The sequence below is a fragment of the Haematobia irritans genome, chromosome 4, assembly GCF_050003625.1.
Source record: "Haematobia irritans isolate KBUSLIRL chromosome 4, ASM5000362v1, whole genome shotgun sequence".
Classification (NCBI taxonomy): domain Eukaryota; kingdom Metazoa; phylum Arthropoda; class Insecta; order Diptera; family Muscidae; genus Haematobia; species Haematobia irritans.
The window spans coordinates 135,883,076-135,900,284 of NC_134400.1; the positions used below are offsets into that span (position 1 = coordinate 135,883,076).

The 17,209-nt window shown below is 39.0% G+C and overlaps 1 protein-coding gene across 14 annotated transcripts in view; it reads left to right on the forward strand.

Moving 5' to 3' along the window:
- Gug (arginine-glutamic acid dipeptide repeats grunge) overlaps positions 1–17,209 on the forward strand; it is a 120,579-nt gene that overhangs the window by 85,776 nt on the left and 17,594 nt on the right. For 11 of the 14 annotated variants that reach the window (XM_075306444.1, XM_075306446.1, XM_075306445.1 and 8 more), the window contains 6 exons: positions 3,637–8,686; positions 8,753–8,876; positions 8,939–9,083; positions 9,148–9,305; positions 13,850–13,909; positions 14,381–14,467. In XM_075306444.1, coding sequence (XP_075162559.1) covers positions 3,637–8,686; positions 8,753–8,876; positions 8,939–9,083; positions 9,148–9,305; positions 13,850–13,909; positions 14,381–14,467 — 5,624 coding nt within the window. The remainder of the gene's footprint in view (positions 1–3,636; positions 8,687–8,752; positions 8,877–8,938; positions 9,084–9,147; positions 9,306–13,849; positions 13,910–14,380; positions 14,468–17,209) is intronic. The other 3 variants (XM_075306449.1, XM_075306453.1, XM_075306456.1) reach the window with 1 other exon arrangement.

The window sequence follows — 17,209 nt, forward strand, 5'->3', positions numbered from 1 at the left end:
CACTGTCATAGATTTTGGATCCTTTATACCTCACAATATTATAAATTAACAATAACTTTAGAATTACACTATCATTTGGGCGAAATGTCAATTAGGGAAAAAGTAGTGTAACACCAAGGCAACATATTTTTTGCGAATCGAAAACGCCCTTAGTTTAATTAATGCAGTAGGATGGGTATATAAAAAACCCTCTGCAACGAATACACAAGCAATTACTTCACACAATTCGAGTAGTAACTTCATTGTCCATTTCCCAAACAAGTAAAATATAAGCCTTGCAAATGGTGAAACAGAACAAATAGAACCCAATAAAGCAAGCACCAAAGCACCAATTCCCTTCGTTTCATAATTTCCATTGCTGTATGGATGAAGCTATTTCGTTCTCTGAACTATAAGAGTATGCAACACACACACTCTCCATTCCTATTTCGTTTGTTGTTGGCACATATAATAAAAAGCACAGGCTCGCTCACAGTCTGTATTCAATGACTTCTGCCAATCAAGAACTGCACAACGATTCCTTTTGTATGTGATGGCTCTGCAATGCTTGACACTGTAATCGCTTTACAGTGTTTTTTTTTTGTTCTATTCATTAATCGAAATATTCGATGTATTCGTAGTGTGTATCGCCTAAACTAGAACATCAATTACTTTGAATAGGCTTGTGCACACCTTTGGTATACGAGGGCGGTTTGGAAACTTTCAATATAATCTCCTGAAACTTCAATACACTTAGTCCAACGCTTTTCTAGCAATTCTATCCCTTGATTAAAATAGTTTTCCTCAAGGTCTTCAAAATAGTGGTTTACAACTGTAATTGCATCATCATTTGAGGTAGTAAAACGCTTGCCAGCAAGGAATTTTTGTAGATTTGGGAACAATTAAAAGTCACTGGGAGCTAAATCAGGAGAATAAGGTGGGTGTTCAAGCAACTCGTACTTTAATTCGTTGATTTTAGCCATTGTTAAAACACTTGTGCGCTGGTGCGTTGTCTTGATGAAGAATTATTTTTTTGTGTTGTAAGCCAGGACGTTTTTCTCGAATTTGTACATTTGATTGATCCAAAAGGTTGCAATAGAATTTATTGTTTTACCCTTTTGCAGATAGTCAATCAATAAAATACCTTTGAAGTCCCAAAAAACCGTTGCCATAACCTTACCAGCTGATTGAATTGTTTTTGCCTTCTTTGGGGCACTTCCTCCAGCTTCAGTCCATTGTTCGGATTGTTATTTTGTCTCTGGAGTACAGTGGTGGATCCGCTTAAAATCCATTTTATTTCGCTTAAAACGATCCAAACAATCTCGAGAAATGTTCATTCTTGTGCGTTTTTGATCGACTGTTAACAAATGATGGAAACAAAATTTAACATGTGTTCATAACAGAGATGGAAGTTTCCAAAGCACTTAACTTTTTTCTGTTTATACCGCGCTTTATGTGCTAGGCTAAAAAGTTTCCGAACTGCCCTCGTATAATTTTGCTGAATGTATATTTTTGTTTATCGGAAAACAAAGTATGAACGAAATAAATTTTGTAACAATTGGACTCAATAAACGTTTTTTTATTAAGCAAAGTGGTAAACATGCCCTCAGTTTTGCTCCCCACTGTATACCGAAAGAATTTTCTTCGTAAAAAGAACGAAAAATTTCGTTACAACCAAAGAAAGTTTCGAAATATTTCGTTCTTTTTACGAAGAAAACTTCTTTGTAGTTGATAAGAAATAACTTCGTAGTTTTTATGAAAATATTTCATACTTTTTATGAAACAATTTCGTTCTTTTTATGGAATTGTTTCCTACTTTTTACGAAAATTTTTCATACTTTTTATGAAATTGTTACGTATTTTAATGAAACAATTTCGTACTTTCTATGAAAAAACTTTTGTACTGTTTGTGCAAAACCAAATGAGAAGTATCATAGACATGCATTAAAAACATGAATTAAGGAATACACTCATGTACAACATCAAAGACAATTTTATGTCGCCAACGGAAATTTTACAATTTCAATGAAACTTCTGCGTTATTTCAAAGAAAATGTTTCGCACTTTTTATTATGAAATTTGATCGCAGAAAGTTTCGTAATATATTCATAAATTCATAAAAACTTCTCCACAAAAGTCATGAAATTTGAAGAAAGTTTCATTAAAAGTACGAACTTTTTACGAAGAAAAGTTAATGTAGAACATTTCGTATATTCGTAAAATGTTCTTCGTGAAGGAAAATTTCGTTGTTTTAATGAAGAATTCTTCGTAAAATTAACGAAGAGAATTCTTTGGGTGTAGGTACTTAATTAGCCTTACAATTTAGAAGACAATGTTAAGAATTTTGAAGATACCTTGCTATCGGTAGCACTAAACCAAGATTGTGGACGACAGTCCTTTGATCGAACTTTCTAAGCACACCATAATGGAGGGTACAAAAAATTTAGTTTGGTCGAACTTTAGAGCCAATAGCTTGGCGTGTAATTTCGAATGATATGGCAAGTTCTACTTGCGTTCGACATGAGTCCCCTCGTCGATTAATTCAACATCTTCGAACTTCTTCGGATGTCCTAGACGTTTTTTGTCTTCCACAACAAAATCACCACTTCTGAAACGCATAAACCACCATTCGCGCGTTGAAGCCGGAATAGCACACACTCCATATAAGCTTTGGAGAGTAACTGAGTAGGGCTGTTCTGCAGAGGATGACACCAACTAGATAAATGAAATACAGTACTATTGGTAAAGTTTTTCTAAACAAACTCCTTACTTTTGTACTAAAGTCATCCCATTATCATGGCCTATAAACTTTACAACGGGACGATTCCTGTTTCATGTTGAAAATTATTGCGGTGTGCCTTCCGTGTATTATGTTGTTGTTTGATAGTTGACCTTTAAACTGTTAATTATTCCACTGGTATTCACTTAAATTATATGCAATCTGAACTTCTACAATATCTACATGAAAACGAAAATCTCAAAATTCAAATTGTTCTCTTTTATTTCAATTATAGAAGATCAGGGAAAACATTTACAAAAACAGCTACAAAGATAAGAATACCAAACCATTCAAAATAAAAAAAAAATTGTGCGTTTATGGCATGTGGTCTGTATCGACTGTATCTTAATTTTAAATATAATTTTAGTTGTTATTATTTATTTTCGAATGAAATGGTCGTTCTGTATTAATGGTTAGCGATTGGAGTACCGATATTGTTAAAATAGAATATTTGTGGCTAATGTTTATAACGACAAAATAATTAGTATATGGGTACAATTAGGTAATTTGGCATATCTATAATCTCTATGGGCAATTAAAGACTCACCAAGACATTAAATTTACAATTTCACAGTGTACACAACAAATGTAAGTGAGATTTTAACCTAAATAGGTATAATCTTGGATTAGCCGGATATTTTATTATTTAACAAAATAGCCGACAGTTTCAAAATGCCAACTGGACATGGATTGAATAACACTCAGTTTAAGGTATACACTGGGATATGATAAAAAAGAATGTGATTTAGTTTCGCTTATAAATGTAGTGATAGTATATCAATATTAATACCTCAGTAAATTTATGTATTTCTATTCTCTTTATTAACTCTTATGTTTTTGGTGTGTGTGGCTTGGTTTTCTTTTGTTTTTTTTTGTAGTTACACGATAATGGTTATGATCCCGGTAAAGCCCTACAAGCACTTGTAAAAGCCCCCTTAACAAAGAGCATCGAAAAGAAATGGTGCGAAGACGAAATTAAAAAATTTATCAAAGGACTAAGACAATTCGGAAAGAACTTTTTTCGAATTCAAAAAGATTTATTACCTCATAAAGAAACACCAGAGTTAGTCGAGTTCTACTATTTGTGGAAAAAGACACCTAGCGCTAATAGCAATCGCCCTCATCGTAGACGACGCCAGAGTGCTTTGCGTCGCAATCGTGTTACACGAGCAAGCAATACGCCTCCGAAGAAGGAGGACACACCCGAACCACAATCTGCTACATCTGCCCCAACAACGACGACAACGACGGCGACGACGACGGCGTCGACGGCGACCGCAGACAAAGGTCGCGCTTCGCCAGTTGTCACAAAGGAGGAGACGAGTTCTCTGACTGAAGACGACGTAAGCGAGTGCGACAGCGATTCTAGTTTAACCCATAAAAGGGATGAATCACCGTCTAGAATGAGGACGAGAAATAAGCAACAAACAACGCCGGGCACTGGGGCGAAGTGTGACCAGACGCAGGTCACTCAACCGCAACCAACAGCCAACGGTAAACGACCCAAGCGTGGATCGGAAACACCTGACAATGTTGCTTCGGCAACTGCTGCTTCGACCGCTGCAGGGGTTAATGTCGATAGTCCCAAAACTCCGACTAAACCGCCAGTATCGGAAGGTACGGCAAACAAACGAAAGACTGGTCGCCAGGAAACACCAAATAAAAAGAAACGCAATGACACAGAAGGATCTGTCACTGGTGGTTCAAATACTGACAATCAGGATGAATCCACCGATACCAGTGCCACAGCTCCTGTTATCGTTTCGATATCTAAAGACAAGCGCAAACGGGCAGAGAGTCCGGTCGAAAGCACAAACTCCGATAGTCGATCGGACTCGGCCATGGATGATGGAGAATCGACTAATACTGATTCGGCCGAACAACAATCAAAGGATAGCAAAGAGAGCACCTCAAGTAAAGAAGAAAGCAGTAGCGGTAACAGTGAGCTCGATTCGGCAAAGAGTGATAAGAATGTGATCCAGAAAACTGAAGTAAAGATGCCGGAAATCGACATTAAAGATAAAATCAAAAATGTCGATGAGGAAACCAACATACAAGCGCCATCATCAATGACGCAAAATACCGGTATGGTGGTCGTCTCTGATAATAGTCTCAAAGACATCAAAGCGCCCACAGAAGATCCTCTTGCTATTCCACCCACAAAACCAGTTTCCTCCGTTGTAAATCCGCCACAACCACCAATTCCACCGATAAAGGTTCCCACGGTTGAGGCTTTAAATGCTTCAGTCGATAGAAAAGAAGTTGGCAAACTAGACATGATGGACACAGACATGCCAAAGGATATGTTAAAGAAACTTGCCAATATGAAGCAGGAGATCTCCACGCCACCACAGACACAACAGCCGCCCCCACAAGCACAAACGATATTGCCTGAAGTTGTATACTTTAAGAAAGAGCCAAAGGACGCTGTTATGGATGCTGTTTGCAATCAAAATAGCAATGAACCACAGGACCTCAAGGTAAAAATTGAGGTTAAGTCGGAAGACGTTAAGCCTCCGTTGTTAGGAGGTCTACCACCTTCGTCACAAGGGCAAACGCCAATGTCTTTGACAACGAAAAGGGTGGATGGTCCGGATTCATCGCAACATCAACAGATCCCACCTCCTCCCAGTCATTTGGCTCATCCTCTTGTTTCCGGGCCACCCCCAGGATATGTTGTTGAAGGTGGACACCTTAAGTTTGCCGCACCGCCACCTCAAACCAATCAACCTCCACCGTCATCGTCCCTGCCCACTGAAAATAGTACTATATCGCCAGCGCCGGGACCCCCATCGTCGGGTCCTCATTCGCAACAACAGAAATATCCTGCCGATATAGAGCATAAGTTTCCAGAAAGTATTAAATACGAGCCTGGAAAGTTTGTTCACCAGGATCTCAAATATCCGCCGCAATCAATGGATTCCATTAAATATAGCCAGGAGATGCAAGCAGCCGCTGCAGCTGCAGCCGGTAAATATGACATGAAATTCATGATAGATCAACATGCTGGCAAATTTCCCGGTGATCTACCATCACCCCATGGACCCCCTTCCGGAAAACCGTACAGCAGCGGTGGCAGTGATGCCACAACGAAAGTACAAGACCTCAAGGGTGGTTATCCACCACCTAACTTGGGACCACCTCCAGTTAGTATTGCTTCTACCCCAGGCGACAATCCTCCTACGCATAAATTTTTGGGAGGTCCGCAAGAGTCTTCTCCGCCAACTCATGGCCAACCACCAGGTGCGACACCACCACCCGGGTTGGCTATGCCGAAGCCACATTACGAGCATCAGGTGCAGCATCCCATGGCGAGACCACCATTTGAATCAGCAGCTGGCCTCATGATGAAATATGGTGACCCAATGGTTGGAAAATATGGTCCTCAAGATCTTAAGTATCCACCACTTCAAGGCCCTCCTACAGACATGAGCACTGGTGGCATGAAACCTTCTCCATATGGCGAAAACCTTGTGAAACCTTTACCGTATAGTGGTCAACTTGAAGTGGGTCATAAATACCCTCCTTCCGAAAGCCCTATAGATGCGTCGGCACGCTCTACGCCTGGGCAGGACAGCCAGAGTAGTAATAGCAGTTCATTACCTTCGAACCAACAACAATTTCAGTCGCCCCACCCCTCACCGCATATGCCGTCACCAGCTGGGGGCGGTCTCCCGCCTGGTATGCACCCACAGAATTTAATTTCACCACATAGTGGTCCTTTGTCCATACAATCGTCTCACCAAAGCCAGGTGTCCAGTGGATCAACGCCAAGTGGTCCACCAGCCCCTCAAGGTTTAATTCATCATCCCACACCAACGTCGGCGTCCAGCGGGAATGGCCCACAAGGTTTGCACCATCCCAGTCACCTTCCTCCCACTTCTGCTCCCCCAACATCCAACAGTGGAGCTCCTCATAGTATATCATCTATGGCTCCCTCAGGAATGCATCCACAACATATGCCTCCTGGACATCTGCCTCAATTACACAGGCCACATGCAGAATTACCGCCCGGTGCTGGAGGAATGCACCCTCATGCACCCATACCGCTATCTTTACAAAATCACGATCCTCGAAATGGGCCTCCGCTATCTTTGTCAAGTCATGGATTGGGGCATCATAGTCAAAATCCGCAACAAATTTCGTCGGGAACTGTACGTACGCCGTCGCCAGCTCAACCTCCCCAGAGATTAGGTATTCACGAAGAAAGATCTGGCGTGACAACAGCTTCCTCTACTCAATTACGAGATCCCCCTACATCACAGGCCTCATCGGGTCCTCCACCTCCCCCTCAGCAGTCTCCACATACACACCGTACATCGCCTCTACCAGGGTTGTCTAGCAATGTACCACCTGGCTTAATTGGTCATCCTATGCCAATTCACCCACACTTGGCGCATTTGCCCCCCGGTCACCCTGCTCATTCTAGCCATCACATGCTTCCACATTCTCTTGCTGGCTTAGGACCTGGGGCTGGTCCATTAGCATTGTTGGCTGGACCACCATCTCTTAATAGTATGCCTGAATCTGGTTTGAGTCGAAGAACACCACCTTCCTCACACATGCAGTCACCGCAACAACAACCTACTTCTTCTGCAAGTGGTCCAATGCCACCATCGCATGGTTCAAACCCACCAGTCTCGGCAACAACTTCGATGTCGAATACCAGTACTGTCCCATCATCGGCGTTTAGTCGAGCTAGTCCGAGCGTATCTACCAATTCGGGTCCTGGTGGCCCGAATCCACTTAGTGGACCCCCACATAGTGGTGGTAGTAACTCAGGGACCCCTAGCGGTCTAAACTCGTCTGCAGGCGGAGCTCATCGTTCCTCTTCACCTGCATCTAGTGTAGGCAGTCTAAGTCGACAGAGTCCACTGCATCCCGTTCCCCAGTCACCACTTAGTCATCATCCTTCGTCCTCAGCTCTTTCAGCGGCTGCAGCAGCTGTTGCAGAACGGGACAGACATGCTTTACTAAGACAACATTCACCGCATATGACACCTCCGCCTGTTTCGAGCGCTTCTGCTCTAATGGCAAGTCCATTGAGCAAGATGTATGGTCCGCAATCTGGGCAACGCGGCTTGGGAGCATCGCCCCCACCACATTTGCGCCCTGGTGCATCTCCACCTGTGATACGCCATCCACAAATGCCACTGCCATTGCCACTTATACCTGCAGGAGCTGGAATGCCCCCAATTGGTGTTCATCCGGGTCAATCTCCTTATCCTCACCCGCTTTTACATCCTTCAATGTTTTATTCGCCACATCATCACAGCCCATTCAATTCGCCATATGGATATGGACCGTATGGACCAGGTTTCCCAGCTTATATAAAACCTCCTGGTCCAGGTGGTTCATTGGAACAGGCAGTGATGGCTGCAGCTCATCATCCTGGTCTACAGGGACCACCACCCACTCGACCCGATGATCCAGCATTGGCAGCTGCGGTTGAAAAACAGAAACAGCAACAATTACAGCATCAACACATGCAACAACAACATCAGCAGCAACAGCAACAACAACAACATCAGCAGCAGCAACAGCAGCAACAACAGCAGCAACAACAGCAGCAGCAACAACATCAGCAACAACAGCAGCAGCAGCAGCAACAACAGATGCAACAGCAGCAACAGAACAAACCGCCAACACCAAAGACCCCACAAGGTAGTAATAACGGAAGTGGCAACAATGGCCCATCAACCCCAGGCCAACCCGCCGCTCCAACAGCTCTACCGCCTGCAGGATATCCTGGTTCACATATTCCCGGATATCCACCCCCGCCTCACGTATCGCCCTTTCAAGAAGTTGGCAAACCCCCACATATGTTACAGCCCACATCGCACATGGATGCTTTGCGAGCGCATGCTCATTCGGCAAGTTCGGGCTTGGTAGGGCCTTCTCAACCACACCATCATTCAACGGAACCGCGTATGTTATTAATTTCACTGTCATTTTCATGTACATTATTTCACAAAAAAAATTTATTTTTTATAGTGCCAATTGAGATTGAGCCAGATCCAGAACCGGAAATACCTAGTCCAACACATAATATACCACGTGGTCCTAGTCCTGAAGCTAAACCAGATGACACTGAATGTCATCGTTCCCAGTCAGCTATGTATGATGGAAACTATCAATTGACTAGCACAATTATATACTTATTTCTGATTTTTTCCACAGATTTGTTCGCCATATTGATCGCGGTGATTATAACTCTTGTACTAGAACTGATTTAATATTTAAGCCAGTAGCCGATTCCAAATTGGCACGTAAACGTGAAGACCGTGATCGTAAACTTGCCGAAAAAGAGAGAGAAAGGCGACAGGTACGTCTTTGTTTAAAAATCAATTTTATTGTTTAGTTTTCTCATTTATTCCTAATGACTACAGCAGCAACAAATGCACCAACAACAACAGCAGCAGCAAGCAGTCGCTGCCCAACAGGCAGCTCAACAGGCCAAACTTAAAGCTGAACTTAAACCTCCTTATACAGACACCCCAGCCCTGCGACAATTGTCAGAATATGCACGACCACATGTTGGTTTCAGGTAAGTATCGTAAATAAAAACGTAATTATCAGAATATTCGGAAAAGAAAAATTAAGTGTCGAAAATATACATAATACCATTTTTGAGATTGTAATTCTAGATAATTGTAAAATCCATGGAAAATACAGAAAATCTATAGTGAGAATTCAAACATCATAATTGTATATACTTGTATTGAAATTGACAACTCCTATCCCACACTATGATCTGATCGGAGAGATCTGATCTAAGTGTACGTGGCATGGACTGTGCAATTTGACTGCATGAACATGCTGTCACCAGAGAATGAAGCCGATCCATTTTTGTCGGCGGCGGCTGACACTAAATTTTTGCCTTCGGCGGCTTGGCGGAAAAGCCGATATAAATATGTCTATTCGGCGGCGGACAATTATCCATTATAAAATCAATTTGAAGTTATTCGAACGGTAGTGAGATTAGTTGTAAACTAATCGTACAATCAAATTTTTTGAGCAAAATTTTTGCAAAATTATTATAACAGCTTGATATTGATTGATTGTGGAGGAAAGGTTCAACATTTTGGCAAAAAATACGACAATTATTATTTTTCTGATGTAAACCGATATTTTTGATTGATTGACGGCTAAATTTTAGTCGAGATGAGTCGATGTATTCGGCGTCGACTGTCAAAAAATGGTCGGCGGCGCGACTCGGCGGCGTCATTCTCTGCGTTGCACAGTGGTACCAAATCGTTTTTTAATAATTCTGCAACTTTTGAACGGATAAAGATATGTGTGAAAGCTGAGGTGTTTTCCTCTAAGTTTGGAAAATTGTGGGCCCCTAGTGGGTCCACGGGCTGACCTGTAGGCGTTGAAAGTTAGTCACCTCGGGTGTACGAAATTTTGTTTTAGCTTTCAACTCCCCAATTTTGAACCGATTTCGATGATTTTTTTCTGAATAGAAATTGTAAAGCTCTACAAAAAGTGTACAATTGTCTCTTACCGTTCGCCAGATATAGGCCCACAATTTATTTTTTTTTTTTGTGCAAAATTTTGACAAAGTAGCGTCAGTATTTTGAACCTAGAAGTTCCGTTTTTGAGTGGATCCGGAAGTTGAAATTAAAAAAATACAGAATTTTGACAATTTTTTGGGAAAAAGTCGCATGCATTCTTTCTGACGTAACATTTTTTTATAGATTTCTACCAATCTTTTTTTTACTTGTTTCTTATAGAACACCAAATAAGGATACGTTTTAAGCTTTTATCGGCCATTTTGGCCAAATAGTATATGAATTCTTCTCCTCCCAAAATCGGCAATTTTTCAAAAATTCTCATTTAGCAAAGCACCGATTATTGCTAAGCCGATCTCTTTTCCAAAAAGCCCCACAAACTAACTGTAAACGGTTTCAACGTCCTACCAGTAAACAGTTGAGAAATATGCAAATTACAAAAAATAACTTTTTTTTAATATGTCCCCACTTTTGGGGATTTTTGATACCAATTTTGGGAATGGTGTATGCAGCAATATTTCTTAAAGCAATTTTCCCTGCAAAAATCAATAAAACTTGTAATGAGATCATAATTAATTCAAAAGTTATTAAGGTTTCAATTCATATTTTTAATTTCCAAAAAATCGGAATTTTTGAAAAAATTTGTTCCTTCCCCAAAAATTTCAAATTTCCGTAATTTTTTTTTTCAATTACATAAGACTAAAGTTCTCTCAAATAACTTTCCAACTATATGCGCCATAAACTTGCACTAAACATCACTAACTCGGGGCAAAATAATGCATTTCTGCAAAAGTACGTTTTTATTGGGGCTATACCTAAATCTGACACGTTTTAAATCAAACTTGGCACACTTGACGATACTATCAAATATACTCCTTGTGCAAAATTTGAAGCATAGCATGCATAGCTAGAATGTTAATTCTGTTACCTGTGCAAAATTTCAAGTAAATTGGAGTGAAACTGTGGTCTCAGAGTGAAAATTTAGTTTCCGGTGCTCATGTAAAGGGTGATACTGTCAAAATTTGGTCAAGGGAAAACGCGTGTAAATCGGTGAAATCGTTTATTTAAAAAATCAAATTAAATTTCTTTTTCAAGTTCAATTAGTATAAAATTCAGGAAAAATATTCAGTTAGGCTTTCGCTTGACACCTGCCATCAGATTTTGTACAGCCACCTTGTCCACCTTCTTCGCCGCAGAAAGCCAGTTTGCCTTGAACTGCTGCTCGTCCTTAGCAGTTTTTTTGGTCTTCTTTAGGTTCCGCTTGACAATAGCCCAGTATTTCTCAATTGGGTGGAGCTCTGGCGTGTTGGGAGGGTTCTTGTCCTTGGGAACCACCTGCACGTTGTTGGCGGCGTACCACTCCATGGCCTTTTTACCGTAATGGCAAGATGCCAAATCCGGCCAAAACAGTACGGAACAACCGTGTTTCTTCAGGAAAGGCAACAGACGTTTATTCAAACACTCTTTCACGTAAATTTCTTGATTGCCAGTCCCGGAAGCTATGAAAATGCTGATTTTCAAGCCACAGGTACAGATGGCTTGCCAAACCAGATATTTCTTTGCGAACTTTGACAGTTTTATGTGCTTGAAAATATCTGCTACCTTTCCCCTTCCTTTTGCCGTATAAAACTCCTGTCCCGGAAGCTGCTTGTAGTCGGCTTTGACGTAGGTTTCGTCGTCCATTACCACGCAGTCAAACTTCGTCAGCATCGTCGTGTACAGCCTCCGGGATCGCGCTTTGGCCGTCGTATTTTGTTTATCATCGCGATTTGGAGTCACTACCTTCTTGTAAGTCGATAGTCCGGCTCGTTTTTTGGCTCGATGCACGGTTGTAGACGATACACCCAGCTTATTTGCGGCATCTCGGAGAGAGAGGTTAGGGTTTCGCTTGAAACTACCGGCAACTCTCTTTGTCGTCTCAGCGGCTTGCGGTTTTCGATTTCCCCCCGATCCAGACTTTCTGGCTGTCGACAAACGTTCCCCAAACACTTTAATTACATTTGTAACGGTTGATTTGGCAACTTTTAGCGATTTTACCAGCTTTGCGTGCGAGTAGCTCGGATTTTCGCGATGCGCGAGCAAAATTTTGATACGCTGCTCTTCTTGCTTGGACGGCATTTTGACAACTGATGAGTGAATTCCAAAATCAAAATAGGAGCAACATTCTACACACACACCTTCAAAATGAGGGGTGTTCAGGTTTTTTAAATGCAAAATTGAAAGAAATACGTCAAGTTTATATTGACCAAATTTTGACCGTATCACCCTTTAAGTGTATATATATGGGTCCTATCTAAATCAAAACCGATTTCCACCAAATTGATTGTACTACTAGCTGGACTCCTTGTGCAAAATTTCAAGCAAATCTAAACAAAGCTCTGGCTTCTGGGGCCATAATGTAGTAACACCGGATTTTGTCAGTATTTTATATGGACCCTGAAGTATTCAAATAATTATTCCAGCTATTTGCTAAACTCATGCTGTATATAAAGTAGTTTTTAGCTGGCCGTGCAGCGGGGTACAGAATTCGATTTTTTAAAAGTCAACTTCAATTCCATTATATTTTTAATATAAAGTTCAATAATTTATGTTATTTGACGCCAGTAGTTTATTTTGGGCTAGTGGCGACGGAAGACCATAGACTTGTAATAGCAAAGACGGCAATAGGTTGGCTAGGTTAGGTTAAAGTGACAGCCCGATTAAGTTTCAGGCTCACTTAGACTATTCAGTCCATTGTGATACCACATTAACTAAAAGTACATATTACATATGGGCACTTCTAGTCTATACGATAGATACATTTCCATATTTTTTTTAATATACTTCATATTGATCAAAATTAAGATTTTACTCACTCAATAAAAAAACTACTACAATAAATTAACTTGAAATTTTAAATATTTGCGGTTTTATAACTCTCAAAAACCTCTAATAAATTCGACTTATGGGTAATCTTAATTTTAATACTTTTTCCGACCCGTAAACTAAAATAAAAATACTTAAATAAAAAGCTGAAATACCAAAAAATGTCTCTAGAAAAATATTTTGGAGCGTGAAAGTTACATATATAAATTTATACAATATTTTTTATAAAAATTTACAATTTGATATTCGTAATTTGCATGTATATTAACTATTGTTCATCGATTACAACTAAATTATTGATGAAATTATGTCGTTGTTATGGAGTCTATGGGTTTGTAAGATTTTTCCTAATGTTTCTAGAATTACGATCTCATTGAATATGGTAAAAACGATTTAGTGTATTTCTAGTTATAATTTTTTTTATATTTGTATACTTAGAAATCGATATAGAGATAACATCAAAATTGTTTCAAAATGGATTCTCTTTTGTCCTGATTGTTTTGGCAAAAATGTATTTCCTCTTTTATTTTGTTGCCCATCTTTTTGGGATATCACAAATGTTATTATTTTATTTTGTATTTTATTTAAATTTATTTAAACAGTTCGAAACCTTCGCTTTTGTTTATTTTTATTTTCCATATCACAATGAAGTAAAGCTATTAAAATGAAATTCATTGTAATGTGTTTTTTCTTAAATATTTAATAATTTCAGTCCTGTTGAACAGATGGTACCCTATCATCATCCAATGGGGCCCATGTATAGTAGAGAAAGGTACATACGCAAACGATCAATTACATATATAATTTAGATAATAATTCACATAACCATGATTTGTATGACATTGCTGCTTGCCTACTCTTTTATATTTCATAAAATGCTTGATTTTATATTAACATATTAAATTATAATTCGTGGTGTTTTTTATGTGGCTAAGTGTTTAAAATTCGTTTTCAAAAGGTTACATCGATTCTTGCCATTAGCATTTGTTGAATGTTGCAAATAAGTCCATAATTTATCTGATATGTTGAACCACGAATTATTATTTTGTTAATAAAAACATCCAATTAAATTGCTTTTAATAAAACTTTTTTTATGTTAAAAGTGCATGTTTTAATTTTTTCAACATTTTGCCACTGCTTTGTTTTTTTTTTTTTCATTTAATCATTTGCCCATAGTAATATCTGTATCTAGAGGTATTGCACAGCCGAACACTATGTTTATATGTTATTTTTTTCATTTCAGAGAATTGGAAGAACTTAAAAATGCACAGGCAGCAGCGGCTGCTGGTCAATCACGTTTAGATCCTCATTGGATGGAATATTATAGACGGTAAGGCTGATATTTTCTAATTTAAAGTTACAAATACCTTACACCCATTTTCATGAAGCTCCGTTAGTGTTTCGTTAGCTAACGAACATTTAAATGGCACTATGAGCATGTATGTCATCATGCCGGTATATTCATATGCCAGAATAAATTTGTTAATTTAATTTAACCGGAGAAAAATTTTCTTCCTGCCAACTGGCAGTTAAAGTCTAACGAAGCTACAAGAAAATGCCCGTAATGGTAATAAGTAAGATCCCAAAAATATTTATATATATGGTAAAGGCTTTTGAACTTTGATGTTCCTCATCTAAATCACCTTTGCCATAATATAAGTAGTAGAATGTACACGAGCGGAACAGGCATACGAAAGTTAGAGGTGTGCACGTGACACGAAATTGTCGTGAGTCACGCTCATGACAACGGGGTGAGTGTGCGTGATTAACAAACCAAAACGTCGTGCGTGAGCGTGAGTCGCGAAAAAAATATCTTCGTGAGTGTGCGTGGGTAAGGAATTACGCTCACGAAAATAATCCAGCTCACCAACATAAAACGCTTAAGATTTAAATTCATTTACAATTTTAGGAATACCTGGTATGTTAAGAGTAGAGGTGTGCACGTGACACGAAATTGTCGTGACACACGAACATTTCCGTGACTCACCCGTGAGTCGTGAGTCACGCTGACGGCAACGGCGTGAGTGTGCGTGAGCGTGATTAACCAACCAAATGTCGTGCGTAAGCGTGAGTCACGAAAATAATATCTTCGTGAGTGTGCGTGAGTAACGAATTTCCAAAAAACACGCTCACGAATATAATCCCGCTTACGAAAATAAAATTCTTACGAGTTGAATTCATTTATAATTTTAGTGACATCCTAGCTTGTAAGAGTTTTATAACGCACTCGATTTTAACCATACTCATGTTTTCAGTCAGGTTCTATAGGTAAATCACTCATAAAATTATTCGAAGTTTTTCGTGAGTCACGACATTTTTCGTGACTCACGATATTTTTCGTGCGTCATGACATGCAAAAGATTTTCGTGCGTGAGTGTGCGTGAGTAAATTTTCTTTTCGTGAGCGTGCGTGACCGTGAGTCCTACCAAAAAATATCGTGCGTGAGTGTGCGTGAATAAGATTTCTCCGTCGTGAGTGAGCGTGAGCACAATATTACTTAGGTGCACACCTCTAGTTAAGAGTTTAATAAAGCTCTCGATTTTAATAACGCTCACGTTTTCAGCGCTACGTCGCTAAGATAAATTACTCATAAAATTATTCGTGAGTCACGAAATTTTTCGTCAATCACGGTATTTTTCGTGAGTAAGGACATTTTCGTGCGTGAGTACAAATGTTTTTTCGTGAGTGTGCGTGCTACCAAACAATATCGTGCGTGAGTAAGATTTTTCCGTAGTGAGTGTGCGTGGGTAAACTGACGTGCACACCTCTAACGTATGTATGAGTGTTCTTGGTGGTTGTAGATGAATGAATTAAACTTAAACCAACACCGTCTCAGAAGTCCCGTCTTACCATACACACAAAATTTTTTTCTGATTCAATCACGAAATAAATTGATCCAAATATTTTTTTAATTGAAATGTCTTCAATCAGAGAAATTATCAATTAAAAAAATAATTGAAAGTCAATTAAAAGATTAATTGATCCAATTCAAAAATTAATTGATCAAATTAAAAAATTAACTGATACTATTAATTTGTGTGATTGATTTTTGTTTCAATTAAAAAGTTTGTTGAATCAATTAAATTTTTAATTGAATATTTTTTAAAACTCAATTAAGACTTTAATTGGAAAAGTTTTCGTGAAATTTTTTTCTGTGTAGTAAACATAAATCCCTTCAAATGTGATATACTATAAAAAAAACAAGTCAAGGTCAGTGTTGCCAGGTTAGGGGTTTCTCCCCAAATTTAGGGGTTTTTTCACGTTTAGGGGGATTTTTGGGGGTAAAAAAATATCTTAGACCTTATAAAGTGGAGCAATTCTCAAGCATATTCGGAACAATTCTGGCATGAATTATGATAAAACAAGTATATACGGCCGTAAGTTCGGCCAGGCCGAAGCTTATATACCCTCCATCATGGATTGCGTAGAAACTTCATCTAAACACTGCCATCCACAATCGAACTACTTAAGTTGCGGTAACGCTTTCCGATGGCAAGGTATCTTAAAACCTCCTAACACCATCTTCTAAATTGTATGTAAGTCCATACGTGGTATATATTAAATCAAAAAAGATCGATCCAATACGTATATAATTCAGTTTGACAAAGTAGACATAAGATTTTGACAAAATTTTCTACAGAAATAAAATTTTAACAAAATTTTCTATAGAAATAAAATTTTCACAAAATTTTCTATAGAAATAAAATTTTGACAATGATGAAAATTTTATTATGAACCGAATAAAATTTTAACAAAATTTTCTCTAGAAATAAAATTTTGACAAAATTTTCTATAGAAATAAAATTTTGACAAAATTTTCTATAGAAATAAAATTTTGGTAGATTATTTTTGGCTCTAGTGGCAACCATGATTATGAACCGATATGGACCAATTTTTGTGTGATTGGACCAATTTTGGTATGGTTGTTAGCGACCATATACTAACACCACGTTCCTAATTTGAACCGGATCGGATGCATTTTGCTCCTCCAAGAGGCTCCGGAGGTCCAATCTGGAGAACGTTTTATATGGGGGCTATATATAATTATGGACCGATATGGACCAATTCTGGC